General features: G+C 43.4%; 1 protein-coding gene across 1 annotated transcript in view; it reads right to left on the bottom strand.

Moving 5' to 3' along the window:
* The window catches only part of LOC136863536 (homeobox protein onecut-like), a 29126-nt gene extending 4496 nt beyond the window's left edge, over window positions 1–24630 (bottom strand). Inside the window, exon 1 of the mRNA XM_067139922.1 lies at window positions 24394–24630. Within this exon, the coding sequence (XP_066996023.1) occupies window positions 24394–24504 (111 nt within the window). The 5' untranslated portion in view covers window positions 24505–24630. The remainder of the gene's footprint in view (window positions 1–24393) is intronic.
* Between the last annotated feature and the right edge of the window lie 1008 nt (window positions 24631–25638).

The raw sequence follows: 25638 nt of genomic DNA, 5'->3' as shown, positions 1-25638 counted from the left end.
TAGTCGCTTTCAGAGGGTAGGTAAGGCCCGAACAAGAAGTACCAGAGACCGGGCGAGTTGGCCGTGCGCGTAGAGGCGCGCGGCTGTGAGCTTGCATCCGGGAGATAGTAGGTTCGAATCCCACTATCGGCAGCCCTGAAGATGGTTTTCCGTGGTTTCCCATTTTCACACCAGGCAAATGCTGGGGCTGTACCTTAAATAAGGCCACGGCCGCTTCCCTCCAACTCCTAGGCCTTTCCTATCCCATCGTCGCCATAAGACCTATCTGTGTCGGTGCGACGTAAAGCCCCTAGCAGAGAGAGAGAGAAGTACCAGAATACAGCCTCATCTTCACGCCCTGAGAGTAGAGAGAATTATCATACTATTTTAATTTTAAATTCAAGGGATCCATTTTGATGAATTCTGACGCCCAAATTTACGCATATTTATTATTATTATTATTATTATTATTATTATTATTATTATTTTCAAGCCAAGGGGAGTTCAGGAGTAAGTCAAGTTGCAGGGTAAACCAACGCATGAATATGATAAAGAGATTAAAGTAGATGTAGATGCAGTAGTTATGTAGACATGCAGAAAGGTTTGCAAAAGGGTGGCAAGGACAGTCGCATCAAGCCAGTCTTTGGACGGATGACTCAACAACGATGACGATGACATCATATCAATGAAATATAGTTGTAATTTTCTGATATACAATGAAACAAGTATTAATGAAACCTCTTCTGTTGTTACAAATACAAAACCAGGCACGAGAATTCTATGTTTAAAATATAAACTTTAAGGATTGCTTTATTCTTAGATCACGTGGCTCACGTAAAATAAATACAGTAAATACTGTTTTTCTGTTTAGATTACGTTCCTCACTTCGTCAAGTGAGACTACGGGTGTGATCCTGACAGTCTTTTTTTTTTTTTTTTTTTTTTTTGCTAGGGGTTTTACGTCGCACCGACACAGATAGGTCTTATGGCGACGATGGGATAGGAAAGGCCTAGGAGTTGGAAGGAAGCGGCCGTGGCCTTAATTAAGGTACAGCCCCAGCATTTGCCTGGTGTGAAAATGGGAAACCACGGAAAACCATCTTCAGGGCTGCCGATAGTGGGATTCGAACCTACTATCTCCCGGATGCAAGCTCACAGCCGCGCGCCTCTACGCGCACGGCCAACTCGCCCGGTCCTGACAGTCTAATATAAAATGTTCGCATATCACACTTTGTGAGTAGTCTAACAAATTTATTACAAATCAGCTTGCTGTGGCATAGCATCGCTACCATTGTCTAAGCTTCCTCTACGAAATCGTATGTGTTTGCTTTGGAGAGAAGTATGCAGACTTAATTAATTACTTGTTTGACATTTCAGTTGCCATAGATTTTTACATATGTCGGACATCTAAAAACATATTGTGAAATTTACTCTACCAGTAATCTATCAACACGATGTCATATTTACCGGGCAAGTTGGCCGTGCGGTAGCCCACTATCGGTAGCCCTGAAGATGATTTTCCGTGATTTCCCACTTTCACACCAGGCAAATGCTGGGGATGTACCTTAATTAACGCCACGGCCGCTTCCTTCCAACTCTTAGGCCTTTCCTATCCAATCGCCACCATAAGACCTACATGTGTCGGTGCGACCTAAATCCACTAGCGAAAAAATGTCGCATTTAAGCAATCTTCAGTGCTAATCAACTATGTCAGGATGTAATCCCATACGTTGAGCATAGGAGGCAAGCGCCTGCTCTAGGTACGCTACGCAGTGGCTGAAGTCTCCATTTCTGAGGAAATGATTCTGCCATTTCTTAGAAAATTTGAGGATGCCGAGTTCTTTGTTGGATGCTTATTCTACCTAGTCCATATTATTCATTCAAGCGCTCTATATTCTATGAATGACTTCACAAAGGTCATACTGTCGAGCTTTGATGGCTCCACCTAACTTACAAGTGCATCATTACTGAGGCATTTGTGTAAATGAATCTATGGACGAGACCAATCACACCGAGCTCGATAGCTGCAGTCGCTTAAGTGCGGCCATTATCCAGTAATCGGGAGATAGTGGGTTCGAACTCCACTGTCGGCAGCCCTGAAGATGATTTTCCGTGGTTTCCCATTTTCACACCAGGCAAAAGATGGGGCTGTACCATCTCAATCAATCTCAATCAATACTGATCTGCATTTAGGGCAGTCGCCCAGGTGGCAGATTCCCTATCTGTTGTTTTCCTAGCCTTTTCCTGAATGATTTCAAAGAAATTGGAAATTTATTAAACGTCTCCCTTGGTTATTCCAATCCCTAACTCCCCTTCCTATAAATGAATATTTGCCCCAGTTTGTCCTCTTGAATTCCAACTTTATCTTCATATTGTGATCTTTCCTACTTTTATAAACGCCACTCAAACTTATTCGTTTACTAATGTCATTCCACGAAATCTCTCCGCTGACAGCTCGGAACATACCACTTAGTCGAGCAGCTCTTCTTCTTTCTCTCAGTTCTTCCCAACCCAAACTTTGCAACATTTTTGTAACGCTACTCTTTTGTCGGAAATCGCCCAGAACAAATCGAGCTGCTTTTCTTTAGATTTTTTCCAATTCTTGAATCAGGTAATCCTAGTGAGGGTCCCATACACTGGAACCATACTCTAGTTGGGATCTTACCAGAGACTTATATGCCCTCTCCTTTACATCCTTACTACAACCCCTAAACACCCTCATAACCATGTGCAGCGATCTGTACCCTTTATTTACAATCCCATTTATGTGATTACCCCAATGAAGGTTTTTCCTTATATTAACACCTAGATACCGTACTTACAATGATCCCCAACAGGAACTTTCACCCCATCAACGCAGTAATTAAAACTGAGAGGACATTTTCTATTTGTGAAACTCACAACCTGACTTTTAACCCCGTTTATCAACATTCATTGCCTGCTGTCCATCTCACAACATTATCGATGTCACGTTGCAGTTGCTCAGAATCTTGTAAATTATTTATTACTCTATAGAGAATAACATCATCCGCAAAAAGCCTTACCTCCGATTCCACTCCTTTACTCATATCATTTATATATATAAGAAAACATAAAGGTCCGATAATACTGCCTTGAGGAATTCCCCTCTTAATTATTACAGGGTCAGATAAAGCTTCACCTACTCTAATTCTCTGAGATCTATTTTCTAGGAATATAGCAACCCATTCAGTCACTCTTTTGTCTAGTCCAATTGCACTCATTTTTGCCAGTAGTCTCCCATGATCCACCCTATCAAATGCTTTAGACAGGTCAATCGCGATACAGTCCATTTGACCTCCAGAATCCATGATATCTGCTATATCTTGCTGGAATCCTACAAGTTGAGCTTCCGTGGAATAACCTTTCCTAAAACCGAATTGCCTTCTATCGTACCAGTTATTAATTTCACAAACATGTCTAATATAATCAGAAAGAATGCCTTCCCAAAGCTTACATACAACGCATGTCAAACTTACTGGCCTGTAATTTTCAGCTTTATGTCTATCACTCTTTCCTTTACACACAGGGGCTACTATAGGAACTCTCCATTCATTTAGTATAGCTCCTTCAACCAAACAATAATCAAATAAGTACTTCAGATATGGTACTATATCCCAACCCATTGTCTTTAGTATATCCACAGAAATCTTATCAATTCCATCCACTTTTCTAGTTTTCAACTTTTGTATCTTATTGTAAATATCATTGTTATCATATGTAAATTTTAATACTAGCATTAATCACCTCCTCTATCTGGACATCATCCTTGTAACCAACAATCTTTACATACTGCCGACTGAATACTTCTGCCTTTTGAAGATCCTCACATACAGACTCCCCTTGTTCATTAATTATTCCTGGAATGTCATTTTTGGAGCTTGTTTCTGCCTTAAAATACCTATACATACCCTTCAATTTTTCAATAAAATTTGTATGACTGCCAATTATGCTTGCCATCATGTTATCCTTAGCTGCCTTCTTTGCTAGATTCAATTTTCTAGTAAGTTCCTTCAATTTCTCCTTACTTCCACAGCCATTTCTAACTCTATTTCTTTCCAGTCTGCACCTCCTTCTTAGTCTCTTTATTTCTCTATTATAATAAGGTGGGTCTTTACCATTCCTTACCTCCCTTAAAGGTACAAACCTGTTTTTGCATTCCTCAACAATTTCTTTAAACCCATCCCAGAGTCTGTTTACATTTTTATATACCGTTTTCCACCGATCATAGTTACTTTTTAGAAACTGCCTCATGCCTGCTTTATCAGCCATATGGTACTGCCTAATAGTCCTACTTTTAAGACCTTCCTTTCTATCACATTTATTTTTGACTACGACAAAAACAGCTTCATGATCACTAATACCATCTATTACTTCAGTTTCCCTATAGAGCTCATCTGGTTTTATCAGCACCACATCCAGGATATTTAATCCCTCTGGTTGGTTCCATCACTTTCTGAATCAGCTGTCCTTCCCATATTAACTTATTTGCCATTTGTTGGTCATGCTTCCTGTCGTTCGCATTTCCTTCCCAATTGACATCTGGCAAATTCAGATCTCCCGCTACAATCACATTTCTTTCCATGTAGTTTCCCACATACGCGATTATCTTATCAAACAATTCTGAATCCGTGTCAGCGCTACCCTTTCCCGGTCTGTACACTCCAAATATATCAAGTTGCCTATTATCTTTAGAAATGAGCCTTACACCTAGAATTTCATGTGTCTCATCTTTTTTTCGTAGCTTACAAATTCTTCTTTCACCAGAGTGAATACTCCCCTTCCCACCATTCCTATTCTATCTCTACGATACACACTCCAGTGCCGTGAGAAAATTTCTGCATCCATTATATCATTTCTCAGCCATGATTCAACTCCTATTGCAATAATGACATAATGACATAATTAAGGCCACGGCCGCTTCCTTCCCATTCCTAGGCCTTTCCTATCCCATCGTCGCCATAAGACCTATCTGTGTCGGTGCGACGTAATGCAAATAGCGAGACCAATCACATGAAGTCGGTTATGCTGTACCTACAATATCTCCCAATGTAATAATGGCACCATCAAATCCATGTTCTGTACCTCCTCAACCTTAGCATATCCCCGCGAACAACTTAAGAGATCACATTTTCTTCCCATCAGTAGTTGGCTGAACTGTTCAACTATGAGACCATTCCCTATGCCTTCGTCAAAATATTAACAATAAGTAAATGTGGGAAGGAGATATCAGTGTAATAACTCCTACAGAAGGTTGTCGGCATCACTCAGTTTCGAACTGCTAACAATAGGTTACCACAAGTCTGTCCAGAAGCAAAGCATGAGTATTATATCCCTACCCCGCCTGGTGTCAAGCCATCATGGTCTTTCACTGTTGTTAACCGGTTCGAGTTCCGTAGGTGGAGAAAAAAATATCACCATCAGAATGTTGGCCGGCAGGGTAGGAAATGTGGTGATACAGAACTTCAGGAGTAGGCGATGCCCATACTGGGTTTCACCATCTCCCTGTCTCGTCATCACCATCATCACCTCTCACCCAGACGAGCAGGTCATCTATGGGCATCAAATGGAAAGATCTGTACCAGGCGAGCCGAACATGTCCTCAGACACTGCTGACAATACAAACCATACGCTAAGTAAATAAATAAATAAATAAATAAATAAATAAATAAATAAATAAATAAATAAATAAATAAATAAATAAATAAATAAATGCGTCATGCTTATCGAACATATTTAGACAAGAGAAAGGATATCAGGTAACTAAATAATATAGCCGCAGAAAAGCCAGTTCCGTACAGACTACGACGGCCCCTGCAGGAGTGAAATGTAGAGGCTTTCACTATCCAGTAGCTCGGAACTCAGTGGGATATAATATTGCTCTGCGCCCGACCACCCTTCCCGGGGGGAATTAACCTGGTACTCATTTCTGGAGTAGGATGAGTGAACCTCAGCGTCTCTCCAGAAGCGGAGAAGAGCCGAGCACACTCGGCTAGGCATCCCCTAACAAAATACATATTCACATTAGTTTGATTTTGATTTCGTTTGCTAATGGCTTAACTTCGCCTCAACCCGGATCGTTTTTTGGTGACGGTGGAATAGGAAACGGCTAGGATTAGGAAAGAATTGACATTGATTCAGGTACAGCCCCAGCATTTGTCTGTTGTGAAAATACGAAACCACGGAAATCCATTGTCAGAACTGTAGCTCGTGGGGTCCGAGCTCAGCATTTCCCGAATGCAAGATTACAGCTACGCGGCTCGTACCACGCAACCAACGCGCTCGGCCAGTTTTCGCTTTGACAGTACCTTTCAGTTGACTGGTATTAGCCGGAGTTTCGAAGTTACACTCATGTTCATAAAAACCAGAACTCCTTGAAAGACTAGAGATAGGAAGTTCATATTCACAGGACATATGCATTAGTATGTTCCAAAGAAATGATTAGCATTTGAACCATGTCGGCCCTCAGGTTCAAGGTCCACGTCGATATCTCGGAGTATCACCACCGACTGGTAAAATGTGCCCGCGGCTCCCGTTTTCGCTATAAACCGAAGATAATGGATCAGTGTGACTTGAGCAGACATGCAGGATGTCTCGCAGCCGTATGCGGGGAACCGTACCGTCAAATGAGTGAGGTTGAAAGAGGGCGCATTATTGCCATGAGAGAACGTGATGCATCGATCCAGGAAATTGCTGCTCGTGTGGGACGAAGTGTGTCGGCAGTGCAATGGGTGTGTACAGAATGGTTCACAGAAGGCCGTAGAACACGACGAGATTGGTCTGGGCGCACCACCCAGACCATCCCTCGAGAAGATCGACACCTCATCCGAATGGCATTGCAGGACAGATGAGCGTCCTCCTCGGCTCTGGCGCAACAGTGGAAGAGTGTAACTCATCGTACACTCTCAGGAGTGACAGTGTGTCGCCGTTTATTATGGTCTGGGTTACCGGAGCGTCGTGCATTTCTCCGCCTAGCTTTGACTAATGTGCATAAACATGCTAGACTGCAATGGTATGTAACGGCGTCACTGGGGGCAGGAATGGCAGCAGATAGTGTTTGCCGACGAATCCAGGTTCTGTTTTTTGAAAATGATGACCGCATTTTGGTTCGCCGCAGGAAGGGGGAGAGGCATAACATTGACTGCATTCGCACAAGACATACAGCGACAACTCAAGGCCTTATGGTGTGGGGTGCTAATGGGTAGAACCACAAATCACAGTTGGTCTGTGTCCAGAGCACTGTAACCAGTTTGACCTAAGTGAATGACATCCTGCGACCCGTAGCCATACTCTTTCTACACGACACCCCAGACGCCATATTTCAGCAGGACAATGCGCGACCACATGTTGCTGCACGAACACGTGCTTTCTTGTTGTCATAGGATGTCAGACTGTTGCCCTGGCCCACCCGATTACCGGACTTGTCGCCAATGGAAAATATGTCAGATATGGTGAAACGACGGGTGTGGTGGTGTGACCCAATGCCAACCACGAAAGATGAACTGTGGATCCAGCTGAATGCAGCATGGATGGCTATACCCCAGGACGCTATTCGCACTAGTGCCTATAAGACAACAGGACACATGCTGAACCTAGGTGACTGAAATGCTAATCGTTTCTGCAGAACATACTAATGAACAAGTCCTGTGAACATGGACGTTTTATCTCTAGTCTTTCAAGGTGTTCTTATTTTTTTTATGAATATGAGTGTATTTATCTTATCGAACGCTACTGGCTAGTACCCAGTACTTTGCAAACATGCACTTTGTCCACGGCACGTCGTGCCATTTCTTTTTCCGCATATGCGCTGAAGTGGTATGGCCCCTAAAACCCGCCGAATGTTATCAGAACGTGGAGCCTTGATACTCGGCTTTAATGCGTGTGTAATGGAACATGGCTTCTCAAACTTGAGGTCTGGTGACGAGAAAGTGTTGGATGCATTGAGAGTTTCAGCTTGTCAGAAGAGTGGCTGAAGTGACCTATAGCACATTCTAGACGTTCGGATTGACCGTATTCATTGGTCTAGAACTTTGTTCTAATTTGTGAAGCTTCATTCTGGAGACGAGACATTAACTAGTTTGAATTTCTAAGCCAAGGCCAACGCAGCACTGCAGTCACAATATCTGTACCCAACGTTACGTCAAAAGTATGGAAGGACATTAAATAAAGGGATCACCTTCTGTGAGTAACAGAGATTCTCCGTGATGATGGATAACACTCACTGAATGAACTGTGACAGAGTTGAGTTTGAAGCATATTACCCTGACATCTCCCCAACATATTATCATTACTTTTTGGAATACTGTATTATGACACAATGCGCTAGAGGACTTCAATAACACGCTAGATGATGTTATTTTGACGGTAAGACGACACAAGTTCACTGAAAGGACATTTTAATATCCATGCACAGTGGTATGATGAGCAGAGTTACTTAGTATGCAATATCTCATTATGAAAGAACGGCAGAACTTCCGCGACTGAAGGTAAACATCCTGGTTCTGTAGAAGTACTTTCATTGCAGTCACCTTGGAATGACGTGAAAGTTAACTGGGACAATGCAGGGACGGAAATGAAATGTCGTATGGCTTTTAGTACCGGGATATCCCAGGAGGGGTTCGGCTCGCCAGGTGCAGGTCTTTCTATTTGACTCTCGGAGGCGACCTGCGCGTCGTGATGAGGATGAAATGATGATGAAGACAACACATACACCCAGCCCCCATGCCATTGGAATTAACCAATTAACGTTAAAATCCCCGACCCGGCCGGGAATCGAACCCGGGACCCTCTGAACCGAATGCCAGTACGTTGACCGTTCAGCCAACGAATCGGACTATAGGGACGGAGAACGGAAGGTACAAAACAACCTTCTTGGGTGGAGTGGTCAGTGATATAGGAAACCACGGAAAACCATCTTCAAGGCTGTCAGTGTTGGCGTTCGAACCCAGTATCTTTTGAATTCAAACTTACAACTACACGGTAAGTACCGGTACCACGTAGTTTGGAGTAGAGAGTAGTTCTCGCGTCTGACTGCATGTTATACTGTGGGGCTGGTGATGAGTCGACTATATGAAGTTAGATCCATTTTAATAAATCAGGGTTGGTGCAAGACATGGCCACAAGATTGAAAGGAGTCCACTAATAACAGCCATTGCATGTTTCTTCTAATAGATGTTGCACGTTTTGGACAAAATATCTTACAACGGGTATCGTAGCAGTAGTCTGCCAAAGGACAGAGGGCAACATCGAACACAGAGGACGAGGACCCGACCCATCCGAAGGGAGCGATACTGACCTACATTTAAAAAAAACGACGGATAAGATCGGCGATGAATTGTAAATGTAATAACAAAACTCGACACAAGAAAATGAGTTATCTACAGTCGGTTGAAGACGGCACAGAATTACAAATTACTGGAGTCTACCACTTGGCGTATGTAGCCGCAGTATCTGCTGTGCAGAAGCGGCTGATTTCTCATCATCATCATCATCTGTTTACCCTCCAGGTTCGGTTTTTCCCTCGGACTCAGCGAGGGATCCCACCTCTACCACCTCAAGGGCAGTGTCCTGGAGCTTCAGACTCTCGGTCGGGGGTTACAACTGGGGAGTATGACCAGTACCTCGCCCAGGCGGCCTCGCCTGCTATGGTGAACAGGGGCCTTGTAGCGGGATGGGAAGATTGGAAGGGATTGGCAAGGATGAGGGAAGGAAGCGGCCGTGGCCTTAAGTTAGGTACCATCCCGGCATTCGCCTGGAGGTGAAGTGGGAAACCACGGAAAACCACTTCGAGGATGGCTGAGGTGGGAATCGAACCCACCTCTACTCAGTTGACCTCACGAGGCTGAGTGGACCCCGCTCCAGCCCTCGTACCACTTTTCAAATTTCGTGGCAGAGCCGGGAATGGAACCCGGACCTCCGGGGGTGGCAGCTAATAACGCTAACCACTACACCACAGAGGCGGCTTGGCTGATTTCTACCAGGCTCAAATAACATATCCGTCACACCAAGAACGAAGACACGGAAAATCAGTTGTAGCTACAAATTCTTACGAAGTTTATTTTTTAAATAACTAAGATTTTAGTATGTGTGACCTGAAATCGCGAAAGAAAAATCCAAGAGGCTACAGAAAAAAAGAAACACCCAAACAGCATGCACTGAAATGGCGTATGGCTTTTAGTGCCGGGAGTGTCCGAGGTCTCGCCAGGTGCAGGTCTTTCGATTTGACTCCTATAGGCGACCTGCGCGTCGTGATGAGGATGAAATGATGGAGTAGACAACACATACACCCAGCAAAATTAACCAATGATGGTTAAAATTCCCGACCCTACCGGGAATCGAACCCGGGACCCCTGTGACCAAAGGACAACTCGCTACCCATTTAGCCATGGAGCCCGACAGGATGCGTTGAAAAGAAGGTTACACATTCGTAATTCTTGTATGAACATTATTCACAAATTATTAACGTTCAGGACAGAAAGTGAAAAACATAGGACACCCCAGCCCAATTAGAGAACAGTCAGGCAAAATTTCCTTCAGACCGCCGTGCCGGACAAATACATCCCAGGTGTTGGCGGGAGCCTGGGAAGACTGAATACCTCGGTCTGTAGAGATATGTCAGTCGCCTTTATGGAGAATTATATAATGTATCCGATATGTCAGTAACCTGTAGCCCACATAATGTACACAGCCCAACCCAGAAAGAAGGTAATTGAGGCAACGTCTAGTTCGAACGATATTTTGAAAACAACTGTGGCACCTCACATTAAAGGACACGCAGTAAAAGCTTTATGATCTACGACATGTAAAGCTGACCTTGTTTCGGAGAATGGATGGCACAGAGGCGTCTTTAGAGATAATTATCGATTGTGTTTGGCCAGGGACCAACACCCTCTGAACCGTGGTACAATTAAGGAATATCACAACAAACCATATTATGTCCACTGAAGGAAATTTTACAAGAGAAATAAAAGCCTGATTATGTTGTAACAGAAGAGACAAAGCACATCACAACAAACGATAGTCAATGTACTGTATGTTACTATTGATCAATTTTATGACTTTCGATTTTGTAAACCTCCACATTTAGTTTTTTTCGACTCTGTGATATTAGGGTATCCAAGTTTGAGGACTCCCTCTTGTCTAACTCTTTCTTCTCGAATATTTCCCTCATTCTGATAATATTCCTAACAATTCTTGTCGATATGGGCTTTGACCACACGTTTTTTTTTCGCCTCAGGATGGTCACAACACAGACCACCATCATCGCCAGTAAACACGACTGAATATCAATCGGATCACTACTATCATACTGTATACCAGGCGAGTTGGCCGTGCGGTTAGGGCATGCAGCTGTAAGCTTGCGTCCGGGGGATAGTGAGTTCAAACCCGACTGTCGGCAGCCCTGAAGATGGTTTTCCGTGGTTTCCCATTTTGACACCAGGCAATTGTTGGGGCTGTACCTTAATTAAGGTCACGGCCGCTTCCTTCCCATTCCTAGGCCTTTCCTATCCCATCGTCGCTAAGAGTCGGTGTCGGTGCGACGTAAAGCAAAATAGCAACATACTGTATATATGAGCATTTGCAGCAGTTTTAGACCTTCCCTTAAACTACTACTTTATCCAGGCTGGGTAAAATTGTTTACAGCCTAAGATGTAGCGTCTTATTCCCAAACTTTACATACCGATTTTCATTAAACTCTGTTTAGCTACTTTTAACAATGCTCGGTGTTGATATGGACTAGAAATAAAAATCTAAATTCATGAATATCTCTGTTATTATAGCCGATACGGTAAAACAGTGTAAGACATACATGATCGGAAATTATATTTTCTACAGCTTTTGTTATGTAGTATTTATCAATAGGACCAGTGATGACATATACTGTACTGTATATTTGAGAATTAAATTTTAGGACTTCTCTATACTACCATTTCACCTCGGATGGGTAAAAGTATGCATAGCGTAGACTGTAGCGCCTTATTTCCCGAATTTAGATATCGGTTTTCAGTTAAATTATCTTCGCCGATTTTTTCGTGGCTCGGTGGTGAGATGGACCAAGCAAGAAAAGTCTCAGTTTATGAATATCTCCGTTATCACACCTGTTTAAAACATAAATGATTGGAGATTGTATCATGTAGTATTTATCAATAAGATAGATATTTGAGAGAAGTTTTAGGCCTTCCCCTAAACTACCATTTCACTCAGCGTAAATAAGATTATTTATAGCCTAAAGAGTAGTTCCTTATTCCTCAACTCTACATACCTATTTTCATTAAATTCTGTTGAGCCATTTTCTGGTTACGTAGGCCTACACACAGACAGATATGACGTAACATTAAAAATTTCATTTCCTTCTTACCGTGGACACGACCTATACAGAAATACCGTTTTTTAATTCTGAGCAATTTACAGAAAAAATCATATTATTTAACGATTATGGACAAAAACTTGCGTAGCATGACAGATTTTCATGTTTAGGGCTCTGAGATCTTGCCCCATAATCATTTTGCAACAGAACTCAATCCATCTAGTATTGTTGTAAACGAATGGCATCTAATTTGAAAAATATACAACATACGAATGGAACGGACTTCCACTGTAACTTCTTCTTTATCTGTTTACTCTCCAGGGTCGGTTTTTCCCTCGAACTCAGTGAGGGATCCCGCCTCTACCGCCTCAAAAGCAGTGTCCTAGAACTTCAGACTCTGGGTTGGGGATACAACTGGGGAGGATGACCAGTACCTCACCCAGGCGGCCTCAACTGTTATGCTAAACAGGGTCCTTGCGGGGGGATAGGAAGATTGGAAGGGATGGACAAGGGGGAGGGAAGGAAGCGGCCGTGGCCTTAAGTTAGGTACCATCCCGGTATTTGCCAGGAGGAGAAGTGGGAAACCACGGAAAACCACTTCCAGGATGGCTGAGGTGGGAATCGAACCCACCTCTACTCAGTTGTCCTCCCGAGGCTGAGTGGACCTCGTTCCAGCCCACGTGCCACTTTTCAAATTTCGTGGCAGAGCCGGGAATCGAACCCGGGCCTCAGGTAGTGGCAGCTAATCACACTAACCACTACACCACAGAGGCGGACTCATTGTAACCAATGTAAAAAAAGTCCGTGGACATAAGACGATTTGCTTCGGTCATTTCGGTGGACGAAATGCGATTTCAAACGACAGCCACCTTGAAAGCGACATTTACGCTAGCGAAACACATAGTTTGACAAAATTTGATTTCTCAGCAAAAATAGAGCACATGAAAAGCTGCGCGAAACTGCATCAAACTCCAGAGGTGGTCGTAATATGGTTTGCAACGATACTTCTCAATTTTGAAGTCCCGGCGGGCACCATGATTGCTAGAATGTTTCTTGGTCGTCTACGTGAAACGCAGCTCAGGGGAAGCTTCTTCCGTGTTTGCTATTGCTTTCATGTCACACTGACAGAGGTAGGTGTTATGATGACAATGGAATAGGATAGGGAGGGCCGTACAGCTCCCGAATGTGCCTGGTAGGAAAATCCTCGTGGCCATGACCGTTAAGGCGTTCAAGTCTATATGGTCTGACACCATGGTTATCCGGTTCGAGTCCCGTTGGTTGAAAAAATGTTTACCGTCAGAATGTTGGCCGGCAGGGTAGGAGAGATGGTGGAATACAATTTCTAATCACTAGATTGCGTGGTTTTTCGTGGTTTCCCCACTTCTCCTCCAGGCAAATGCCGGGATGGTACCTAACTTAAGGTCATGGCCGCTTCCTTCCCTCCCCCTTGTATATCCCTTTCGATGTTCCCATCCCCCAACAAGGCCCCTGTTCAGCATAGCAGGTGAGGCCGCCTGGGCGAGGTACTGATCTTCCTTCCCAGTTGTATCCACCGACCCCAAGTCTCACGCAGCAGGACACTGCCCTTGAGGCGGTAGAGGTGGGAACCCTCACTGAGTCCGACGGAAAAACCAACCCTGGAGGGTGAACGGATTAAGAAAGAAAGAAAGACAGAAAGAAACATAATTTCAAACCCCGAATCCCATTTCCGAAACTCAGAATAAAAATTATTATAGGAGTTCACTGTCCAGCAGACACCAAAATGACACAAGTTCCGTGGTTTCTAAATGAAACAGTGACAGCTAACAAGGTATGGTCATATCCTAAAAGAATCATTCTACAGTCTGACTAGATAATTTATTCAAACTAGCTTCCCCTTTTTGAATTAGTTACTGGAGACATAATACGACGTACTGGCAGCCTTATACGTTGATGTGTTAAAGAAATCGTAACTTGGTCTAAAGATGGAGAACTGACTATTTTCTGTTAGAGCAATGAGAGAATGCACAGTTAAAAAAATAGGGGAACATGTTTTTGAACACATGCCATGCTCCACAAAACAATACCTCACACCCAGGTATATTACCAACTAACCCTTTATTCTTTACCGTTGAAGTATACAAAAGAATATCGATGGATTCGCGTTCATTTTCAGAACACAAACGGCAATGTCCAAATAGGGACGAGAACAAAGTGATAACAGTCCTCCAGGGTGGGTTTATCTCACACTTGGAGAGCTTCAGTATGGTGTATGTCCTCCACGAGCATTTATCACAGCTTGGCACCTACGTCGCATGCTCCGTATAAGTCGACGGAGGTCACGTTGCGGTATCAGGTCCCATTCTTCAATGAGAGCCTGTTCGAGGTCTTGGAGAGGCTGTGGTGGAACAGGGCGCCCACGAACACTTCTGTCAAGCCTATCCCATACATGCTCGATGGGATTTTTTTTTTTTTTTTTTTTGCTATTTGCTTTACGTCGCACTGACACAGATAGGTCTTATGGCGACGATGGGATAGGAAAGGCCTAGGAGTTGGAAGGAAGCGGGCGTGGCCTTAATTATGGTACAGCCCCGGCATTTGCCTGGTGTGAAAATGGGAAACCACGGAAAACCATCTTCAAGGCTGCCGACAGTGGGACTCGAACCCACTAACTCCCGATTACTGGATACTGGCCGCACTTAAGCGACTGCAGCTATCGAGCTCGGTAACTCGATGGGATTAAGGTCGGGACTCACTGCTGGCCATTCCAACTCTTGAATGTCCAGTTCTCGCAAGACAGCTCTGGTGATGCGCGCTACGTGAGCCCTGGCATTGTCGTGCATGAGTACGAATTCAGAGCCAACACCGTATGCAGCAACTATCACATGCTGTCTCAGTATCTGCTCGGTGTACCCCGCAGCGATAAAATTACCACGGACGACGACAAGGTCCGTACGGCCATCAATACTGATGCCACCCCACACATCACAGAACCTTGCCCGAATCGGCCGCCTTCCTGGACAACATTTGGCATGTACTGCTCACCACGTTGACGTCCATCACGCTGTGTCGGGGGAAATCTGGATTCGTCTATGAACAACACAGGTCTCCATTGGCGAAGCTGCCAGTTGACGTGGGTACGGGCAAACAGAAGGCGAGCTGCGCGATGTTGCAGCGTTAAACAGGGCACTCGAACAGGACGTCTGGATCGTAAGGACACTTCTTTTAACCTGTTCCTTATTGTCTGGTCAGACACCGTGACTCCAATGACCCTCCTGCGGTCTTGTTACAGTTTTCTGGCAGTTGCTTAACGACGCCGCAACGCACAGATGGTCAGATATCGGTCATCCTGTGGGGTTGTCATGCGTCCACAACCTTGTCCAACCCTCGTTGTGACCTGGCCTGTCTCACTGTAGCGATTCCACAAGCGGTGGGTGAATAACTGACGGAGATACATTGAGATCCACAGCAACACGACGAAAAGTCCATCCTTCTTGGATCAAAGTGACGCCCTTGCGACTTGAACCTCGTTATTAAGGTGTCTCATGGAATTTGCTAGTTGACGTACAACGTGCTCAAATGACCGTAGTAGTCTGTGTACCTCACAACGACACACGAACGCACCGCTATTCACTTTGTTTTGAGGAGTCACCTGACAGTTTAATGCATGGCTGCACCTACAGATGGAGTATAACTTCGATTTGACATACCCTGAGTAGCTAAGGTCTCAAGGTATGCTGTACGACCATTGGAACCACATCTACCAAATTAACGTTCACATACCAGACGTTACAAAAAAATGTTGAACTGTGTATCTTATTAAAGAGAGTGACGTTGTTAGATAAGCGATAATAACAGATTGGAGTGGACAGACGACTTAGTCACCGTTATTCTCAGGATGGTTACGTTAAAGCAAAGGCCCTAGAATAATAGAAAAAATTCTCAAGTATGACCTTTCTTCTCCATGAGAAAAGTTCATTTCTAGGCAATACTTCTCCAACGGTTTAAACACCTGCTGGGAGATCTCCAGTGGGTATGTTCAGTTCTTGAACTGGTGATCTCCTATTGTTGGTTGGGGGAACGGGATAGCATCCTGATCATCCTCTGCAAAATATATAGCCTGCCTCACGAGAGGTTCCTCAGAGGTCTACTACAACAACAGTGTGTCTGGGAATTGAAAGTGATTGGAGAACGAACACACGTGAAAGTAAGACGCTTGTTGGTACTGAGTTACAGACAAAATACAATTTGATATGGGTTTTAAAGGAAAGGTCACACTTACGAATGAGCAGGATAAGTGGTAATGAGTCCTTAAAGTGTCACTAACAAGTGTACATTTGTTTCCACACAAACAGTGCCAATAACGAGTGAACATTCTTGTAATGAAAACTGCGTGAAATTTCATATGCTTAATATGCACACCCTGAAGTAACTATTGTTCAGTGTTTAATTATCTATGATCATTACAAACGATCTTGCAACTTATTTTATAAATTAGCAAAAGGAATATAAAAAGTTATTTTGGGGGAATGGAATGCTACTATAAATTCCAAATTTGTACGTAATAAAGGCCTATTACTAACACGAATACTAACCTGAACCTGCAATATTTATAACTTGCGCAATATTTAATTTAATACCTTTTAAAAATATTCTATTACCGTATACTTATAAGTTCAAAATGTTTGCTAGTCTTTATTTAGCAGATATAGCCAAACATCTGGTAACGAACACAGGAAAAGAATAATGTAAATGCATGCATTGGTTTCTGGTGAATCTTACATTATTTGAAGCAAAAATAATTTGCAAATAATCGAATGTAAATAAACTACGAACCTGCAACAGTTACTTTAATTAAGACATTCTATAACCATAACCAGCTGCATACTTCTCTTTCTCCCCGCTGTGTGTTGTCATTTTACCACCTCTCTTCCTCTTCCCTCTGATTTCAAAGCCTTCACTGCTCTCCGTGTTTAATGTAATTTGACACCACGTCCACTTAGACATATCAATTTCAATGCCATAACTATAAATGTAATGAGGTTATCAAAATAAGATAACTGGCACACCATACACCAATATACCTATTGAGAATATAAATACAGTTCATGCATTTTTATCATGCCTAATATATGTCTTTTTTGTTGCTATTTACGTCGCACCGACATAGATAGGTCTTATGGCGATGATGGGACAGGAAAGTGCTAGGAGTGGGAAGGAAGCAGCCGTGGTCTTAATTGAGGTACAGCCCCAGCATTTGCTTGGTGTGAAAATGGGAAAACACGGAAAACCATTTCAGGGCTGCCGACAGTGGGGTTCGAACCCACTATCTCCCGAATACTGGATACTGGCCGCACTTAAGAGACTGCAGCTATCGAGCTCGGTAGTAAAACATGGGTTGCTTTTCTAGAACTGGAGTTGGCCCACTGGTAAAAATTGGATCATGGATCAATTCGTATATGGCATTGAACATTGAACAACATATGGTACCGTATGCTAAACAAAACATGCCTCATGGGTGGTTGTATCAGCATGACGATGATCCTAAACATACCTCCAAGTTTGTCGAAATATGTCTCAACAAGGGTTATTGACTGGCCAAGTTAAAACCCTGACCTAAACCGAATTGGATATCTATTGAAGGAACTCAAAAGGCGAGTTAAAAGCAAAACGTACAGAAACGAGGAGGCATATTTCGAAGCTTTAAATGAAGCATGGTCCAATATTCCTGTCTCATGCCTTAAGAAATGAAAAATGAAATGTCGTATGGCTTTTAGTGCCGGGAAATCCCAGGACGGGTTCGGCTCGTCAGGTGCAGGTCTTTCTATTTTATACCCGTAGGTGACCTGCGCGTCGTGATGAGGATGAAATGATGATGAAGACAACACATACACCCAGCCCCCGTGCCATTGGAATTAACCAATTAAGGTTAAAATCCCCGACCCGGCCAGGAATCGAACCCAGGACCCTCTGAACCGAAGGCCAGTACGCTGACCGTTCAGCCAACGAGTATGCCTTAAGAAATTAGTGGACTCAATGACAACTCAATGTGCAGCAGTTTTACAAACAAATGGCTACCCGACTAAATACTAGATGATACGAAGTCCGTATGAACTTCTGGAATGGTTTTCCTGCTTAGTTATGTGTGTCAAAATATTTATGGTCTCCGTGTATTACTATAGTGTAATCATAAGTGTTATACACTTACGTTTGTATGAATGTGATGGTTTGGCAGGATGTAGAAATGGTCAAATTATTTGCGTTGTACAAGTGCACGCATTATGTTAATAAAGAAAGAGACCAGAGCAATTTAATCATTTGTCAAAATATTTTTTTTTTTTGCTAGGGGCTTTACGTCGCACCGACACAGATAGGTCTTATGGCGACGATGGGATAGGAAAGGCCTAGGAGTTGGAAGGAAGCGGCCGTGGCCTTAAGTCAAAATATTTATGGCCGGTACTGTATATAACACCGGTGGGATGAATCCCCCGCGCAGAAAGGATCATTATATTCTTTTAAATGTGTACATACTGTCCGGCGGAGAGACGTTCGATTCTGTGCAGCATTCCTATCCCGCGAGAGCTCATCCAACCCCAACGCGCAACACTGCACCGGCCCATCGTTCGCCAGGAAAACGTTCTCTCCTCGGACAATATGACATCTGATCAGCTCTCAGTGAGCTTTTGTTTCTTAGTCGCTCGGCGGGATTGAAGTCCTGCCTCCCACGAGCTGCCTGGCATTCAGGAACGTGGTCGAGTGGGCCTCAGCGATAAAGCGATCGTCCTATTCCCGGTTCGAGACCCGCCACGAACCCGATCCAGCACGTCAGCTTATGTCTCCTGATTCTCGAAAGCGTCTAATTCAACACGTCGCCGTACTCTGTGAGATGCCGTAGCGTCGTTAGATTTCCTTGTTCAACGAGAACAAGTACACGCTCTCGGATGTGAGGTCCTTGGTGTGCCACAGTTGCCGGTAGAATGACCTACCTGTGTGTAATAAGCGTGGAGGGATATCCTACAATCTGATTGTTTTGCCCGCTGTTGTTGCCGGCCAAGTGAAAAGAATTCCAAATAGATTCGAGCCAGCCATCTACCCGTTGTGAACCTCAGTCCGTACCCACTGATCTGCGGTAACAATTAAATGGCGTGTGGCTTTTAGTGGCGGGAGTGTCCGAGGACGAGTTTGGCTCGCCAGATGTAGGTCTTTTGATTTGACACCCGTAGGCGACCTGCGCGTCGTGATGAGGATGAAATGATGAAGACGACACATAAACCCAGTCCTCGTGCCAGCGAAATTAACCAATTATGGATAAAATTCCCGACCCTGTCGGAAATCGAACCCGGGACTGCTGTGACCAAAGGCCAGCACGCTGACCATTTAGCCATGGAGCCGGACTGATCTGCGGTGTATTTGTCTGCTTCCTACCTTCCACATGGCTCATATTTAAGGCCGTTTACAGGAAACGCGAATTGCTTGCCACACTTGTAGATGCTCGACTTCTAAATGAGTAATGTCTCACTGCTTCTCAGTACCGACTTAGGAACCACAGCATCATGGTTGCAAGTGACAATGCTCGTCACTGTACAGTTGGCCTTTTGCATTCGGGAGATAGTGGGCTCAAATCCCACTGTCGGCAGCCTTGGAAATGGTTTTCCGTGGTTTCCCATTTTCATACCGGACAAATGTTGGGGGTGTACATTAATTAAGGCCACGGCCACTTCCTTCCCACTCTAGCCTTTTCCTATCCCATCGTCCCCACTAGACCTATCTGTGTCGGTACGACGTAAAGCCAATTGTAAAAAAAAAAAAAAAAAACTACTTGGACTTAGGATTTTTCAGCGCATCACTTTCTCTGTCGTATGTGCGTTCTTCTTTAGCTTGAATATTCCACCAGCGGATAAAAGGCGATTTTCAACGTAAAAGGAAGTTTGAGTTGCAGGACAGTATTGGTAGGAAACTGCTGACCCCTGACCTACATACAGTGTAACATGCCTCTATATCGACGTAATGTTCATTTAAGCAAACGAACAATAGGGAACACGAGGCGAAACTAACTGCTCCCCCCGTATATGGAATATTTCAGAGTACTGGTAATACAATAGACTTTTCTGAGCTAGTGTGAGATTCAGCCGAATGATCAGCGTAGAGACCTTCGATTCGAAGTGTCCCGGATTCCATTCCCGGCGGGTCGGAAATTTTAATCACGTATGGTTAATTCCCCTGGTTCGGGGAATATACACTAGCAACAACCACATGGACACGCACAGGTTGCTTCAGCCACATCCCTCCACACAGGGTTGGTGTCAGGAGGGGCATCCCGCCGTAAAGCGCCCTCAAATCCACATGTGCGACAGAGTTCGCACCCGCGACCCTACAAGACTGTGGGGAAAAAGGGCAAAATATGAAGAAGAATAAGAATAAGAAGGTTGTAAGGTCCCGACATTTGGCGCAATCAGCTAGTCATCGTCTTTCTGTTCCCAAGACAGTGGCTATCTCGGCTGAAGTCGGTGGTACCTGAGGGTATTTAAACACAGCAACTTGGTGTCGCTGGATTCCGGGACATTAAAGAACTGTTCTAGGTCAAAATGACACAACCTCGACGTCTGTTACGACCGTCAGAAATCGGGACGGATTTAATTTAATTAATTAATTGATTATTAATGTTATTGGTTTTACATCCCAATAACCATTATTGCACTTTTTACAGACGCCGAGGTGCCAAAAGTTTGTCTCGCAGAAAATATTTTTAAAGTGCCGGTAAATCTACCAACACACGAAGCTGGCGTATTTGCTTTCTAATAACACCGAGGTATTGGTGCTCAGAATGTCAGCATTCTACTGTTTGTGCCACTCAGCTCGGATTATTATTATTATTATTAGAGTAGTAATGTGGTTAGTGTGATTAGCAGTCACTGCCGGAGGTCCGGGTTCGATTTCTGGCTCTGCCACGAAATTTGAAAAGTGGTACGATTGGTGGAACGGGGTCCATTCAGCCTCAAGAGGTCAACCTCAGCCATCCTCGAAGTGGTTTTCCGTGGTTTCCCACTTATCCTCCAGGCAAATGCGGGATGGTACCTAACTTAAGGTCACGGCCGCTTCCTTCCCTCTTCCTTGTCTATCCCTTCCGATCATCCCCCCAACAAGGTCCCCCCGTTCAGCATAGCAGGTGAGGCCGCCTGGGCGAGGTACTGGTCCTCCTCCCCAGTCGTATCCCTGATCCAAAGTCTCACGCTCCAGGACACTGCCCTAGAGGCAGTAGAAGTGGAGTCCATTGCTCAGTCCGAGGGAAAAAACCAACCTTGGAGTGTAAAGGGATTAAGAAAAAAGAAGGAAAGTGTGTAAAATCGATCCCGACTGTGCTCAATTACGCCAGCCTCGTGTAGGTAGATTTATAAGCAAATTTTTGGCACCCTAGAAGTGTTTCACTTATGAGGAAGTGATCCAAAGTCTTCGCGAAAGATAAATTCCTTCCAATTTTTCTCATTTACACGACATAAACCTAAAGAAATATCATTTTTAAATTAGTGCACTAACTGTTATTAGTGACGCTCGTTGTTAAGTCCTACATATTGCTTTTATGGTACAAAATTGCAGACAGCTGAATCAAGCGTATAGTCAACTCGTCAATATTGTTCCAGTTACTCCGGTTTGGGGTAGTTCGTGGAGTATGTTGAGATATGCATTTAGTCTGGCGAGAATGCGCAGAAAAAGTCTTTTTGCGCTGTTGGTTTTAGCGTGGTACCAACTCAGACAGATCTTTTGGCGATGAAGGGGTAGGAAAGGACGAGGAATAGGAAGGAAATGACCGTTGCTTTAAGTGAGGTACAACCCCAACATCTGCATGGCGTGATAATGGGTGAAACACGGGGTTCTAACCCAGCATATCCCGAATGGAAGCTAAGAGCTACACGGCCTCAGCCGTGCAACAAACCAGCTCATTGCGCAAAGAAAGAAGAAAAGTCTGGGAAGATGAACTTAGGATGGACATTAAGCACTCTTAAATCAATCAAAGGTATTTATGTTGACAATTGGGTTTCAGTGAGAATCGATGGTAGAATGAGTTCTTGGTTAAGGGCACTTACAGGGATTAGATAAGGCTGTAATCTTTCACCTTTGTTGTCCGTAGATTACATGGATCATCTTCTGAAAGGTATAAAGTGGCAGGGAGGGATTCAGTTTGATGAAAATATAATAAGCAGTTTGGCCTATCCTGACAACTTGGTCTTAATAGCAGATTGTGCCGAAAGCCTACAGTCTAATATACTGGAACTTGAAAATAGGTGCAATGAGTATGGTATGAAAATTAGCTTTTCTAAGACTAAATTGAAGTCACGAGATAAGAAATCCAAGAGAACTGTATGTCATATTGGAGATACAAAACTGGAACAGGTAGATAATTTAAAGTACTTAGGATATGTGTTTTCCGATTATGGTAGTGTAATAAGTGAGATTGAATCAAGATGCAGTAAAACTAATGCAGTGAGCTCGCAGTTACGATCAACAGTATGCTGTAAGAAGGAAGTCATCTCCTGGACGAAGCTATCTTTACATCGGTCTGTTTCCAGACCAACTTTAGTTTACGGGAGTGAAAGCTGGGTGGACCCACAATATCTTATTCATAAGCTAGAAGTAACAGACATGAAAGTGGCGACAAAGATCGCTGGTACAAACAGATGGGAACAATGGCAGGAGGGTATTCGAAATGAGGAGATGAAGGCTGGGTTAGGAACGAACTCGATGGATGAAGCTGTACCCATAAACCGGCTTCAGTGCTGGCGTCATGTAGGGCGAATGGAGGAGGATAGGTTACCTAGGAGAATAATGGACTCTGTATTGCAGGTTAAGAGAAGGAGATGGAGACCACGGGGACGATGGTTAGACTCAGTTTCTAACGATTTCCTGATAAGAGATCTAGAACTAAACGAGACCACAGAACTAGAGGATTGTGGCGATGATTAGTTATTTCACAAAGGCTTGAAGACTGAACGCTGAAAAGCATAACAGTCTATGATGAAGATGTACGTGTGATATAAATAAGAAGTAGCTGAGCTGTTAAAGAGAACTCCGGAAAATTGAGCACTCAAGATAGCTGTAATCAGCGTTAGAATGCGAACCTTAGTTGATCGAATGATGCAACAACTACGGAGGTGGAGACTAAATCTGAAGATTAGTCCACGCTACTCGGAACAGGCCTAGGTACTGTTGTACATATTCTCCTCATTCCTAATGTGGGCTTTATTTCTTAGCATGTGGAACTACATAAATCCCTCATCAACACAAAATTCATTTGACTGCGCGGTTCACGGCGTGTAGCTATTAGTTTGCGTTCGAGGGTTGGAACACCAATATTATCAACACTGAGAATGGTTTTCCGTGGTTTGCCATTTTCACACTATGCGAACACTGAGGCTGTACCTTAATTAAGGCCATGGCTCCTTCCTTCCTAATCCTATCCTATCATCCACATAAGAATAAGACCAGTCTGAGACAATGCAACGTAAAACCAACCGGAAGGAGGCACTTTATCAGTATATTAATAGGGATACAGTTTTTTAGTTCAACTGTGAATATAGTGTAACATTTCCTTAATATATTCCTTATGTTTGCAGTTACTGACTGATACCAACAAGTATATCAACATCATGTTAATAACTAGGAAACAGCAATGATTACACTTAGAAGTACTCTGCATGTTCCTCGATTGACACAATTATCGTCTCCGCTAGGTGACAGCAGAAGTTACAAATAGGTAGACACGATTAGTGCCAAGTAAACACTAGAAGGCTGTAGGAATATATAATTAAGTGAACGTTCCGGAGGGTGTATTAAAAGCCACACTGCTACAGATATGTCAGGAAATGAATTAATCGGGGATTAAAGTGGCTTTCGGTGTACATGCACCGTCTAAAGGGCTTCCCTGGCCATCGATCAGGCTCTTGACGGCTTGCAGTGCGGCCCCAGCTCAAAATTTATGAAAGAAAATACGGAAACACAGTTTGAAAAGTTAGCCACGCCTTTCCCAGTAACAATATGGCATCGTACACCGAGCTGATCCTGTATAACAATATTCAAGAAATATAAGATAGAGAGAGAAACGAAACTCGTACTTACCACCCGGAGAGAGACATGAGTCAGTTGTTTTGTGACATAACATTCCATATATGAAGTAAGCCTCAAATTGTATGATGACGTGGAAATATATATCTGAACTTGGACATCCATTAACTTGTGAACTTATATATCCTGTGAAGGGAAGTAACTGAAGTATCTTTAGATTTTCACAGAGTTGAACGAAAACTGTATGACATGATTTTGACAGTAACATATGTATCTTAACTTGGACATCCATTAACGTATGGACTGAGGACTTATATTTCCAGTATAGAAAATTAACTGAAGGATTGTTTCATTTCCACAGAGTCTAACGAAAATACATGCCTTTATCAAGGATTGTTCGTGTGGCGGATCGAAGACTTAATAGCCATCAATTCATAGATTGTATTAGTTGCATAAACGAAAGATTTCTTTCCTTTCTTCAAGCGGCAAATTTCAGTAAACGCCTGATACTGCAAGATATGCAGGTAGTGGATAATGATTTTAGTAGTGCAAACTAAAGAGTTTCCTTTCTTCCAAAACACCTATCTTTACGATTGATTCAAGATACAGAAGACTATACAAGCGCAAAATAAACGAGAGGTATGAAGTGCCGTCAAAATTAATATCCAAAAATATTCTTCATTTTCAGCCCTAAAAATGTGATCTTGCAGTTACTTCAAGTAATAGAATATTAGGGCTTACACATATATTTTATACAACGTATAAAAATTTGTTCTTTAGATATCAATGGACTCAAGTAAGAACCAGAAATTATTTCCTGTCATAAACTTAGTTTTTCTGTACATTCTAAATTCTGGAGGATGTAGAAGTTCACACCAAGAAGTACTGTAAAGGTTTCGCTATCGGTAAATATGCTTTCCAAGTTGCAGTCAGTAGAAGAATTGCGAAGCAGTGACCAACAATATTTTCCAACTCCTTTTTCTGCTCGCATGTTTGTTGTGTGTGTTACGAGCTCCCAGCTTCGATTTCGTCAACTTCCAGCTCCATCGGACGAGAAAACTAGGAGATTCTAGGCTGGCACAGAGGAGGCCTTCAGGAGCTTCTCTGCTTTGTGACGTGAACATATGTACATCTCCAACACCTAGCAGGAAAGAATCACTCGTTAATGGAAGACGTCATTTAATAATAATAATAAGAAGAAGAAGAAGAATAGCAGAGAAATGTACATACCTGTGTTACAGCACAAGATCCTAAGACGAGTACGTTCGTCTCCAGTCAGGTGGACACTTGCATCACACG

The sequence above is a fragment of the Anabrus simplex genome, chromosome 2 (genome assembly GCF_040414725.1).
Source record: "Anabrus simplex isolate iqAnaSimp1 chromosome 2, ASM4041472v1, whole genome shotgun sequence".
NCBI lineage: Eukaryota > Metazoa > Arthropoda > Insecta > Orthoptera > Tettigoniidae > Anabrus > Anabrus simplex.
This window is presented reverse-complemented; position numbering and strand designations above follow the sequence as displayed.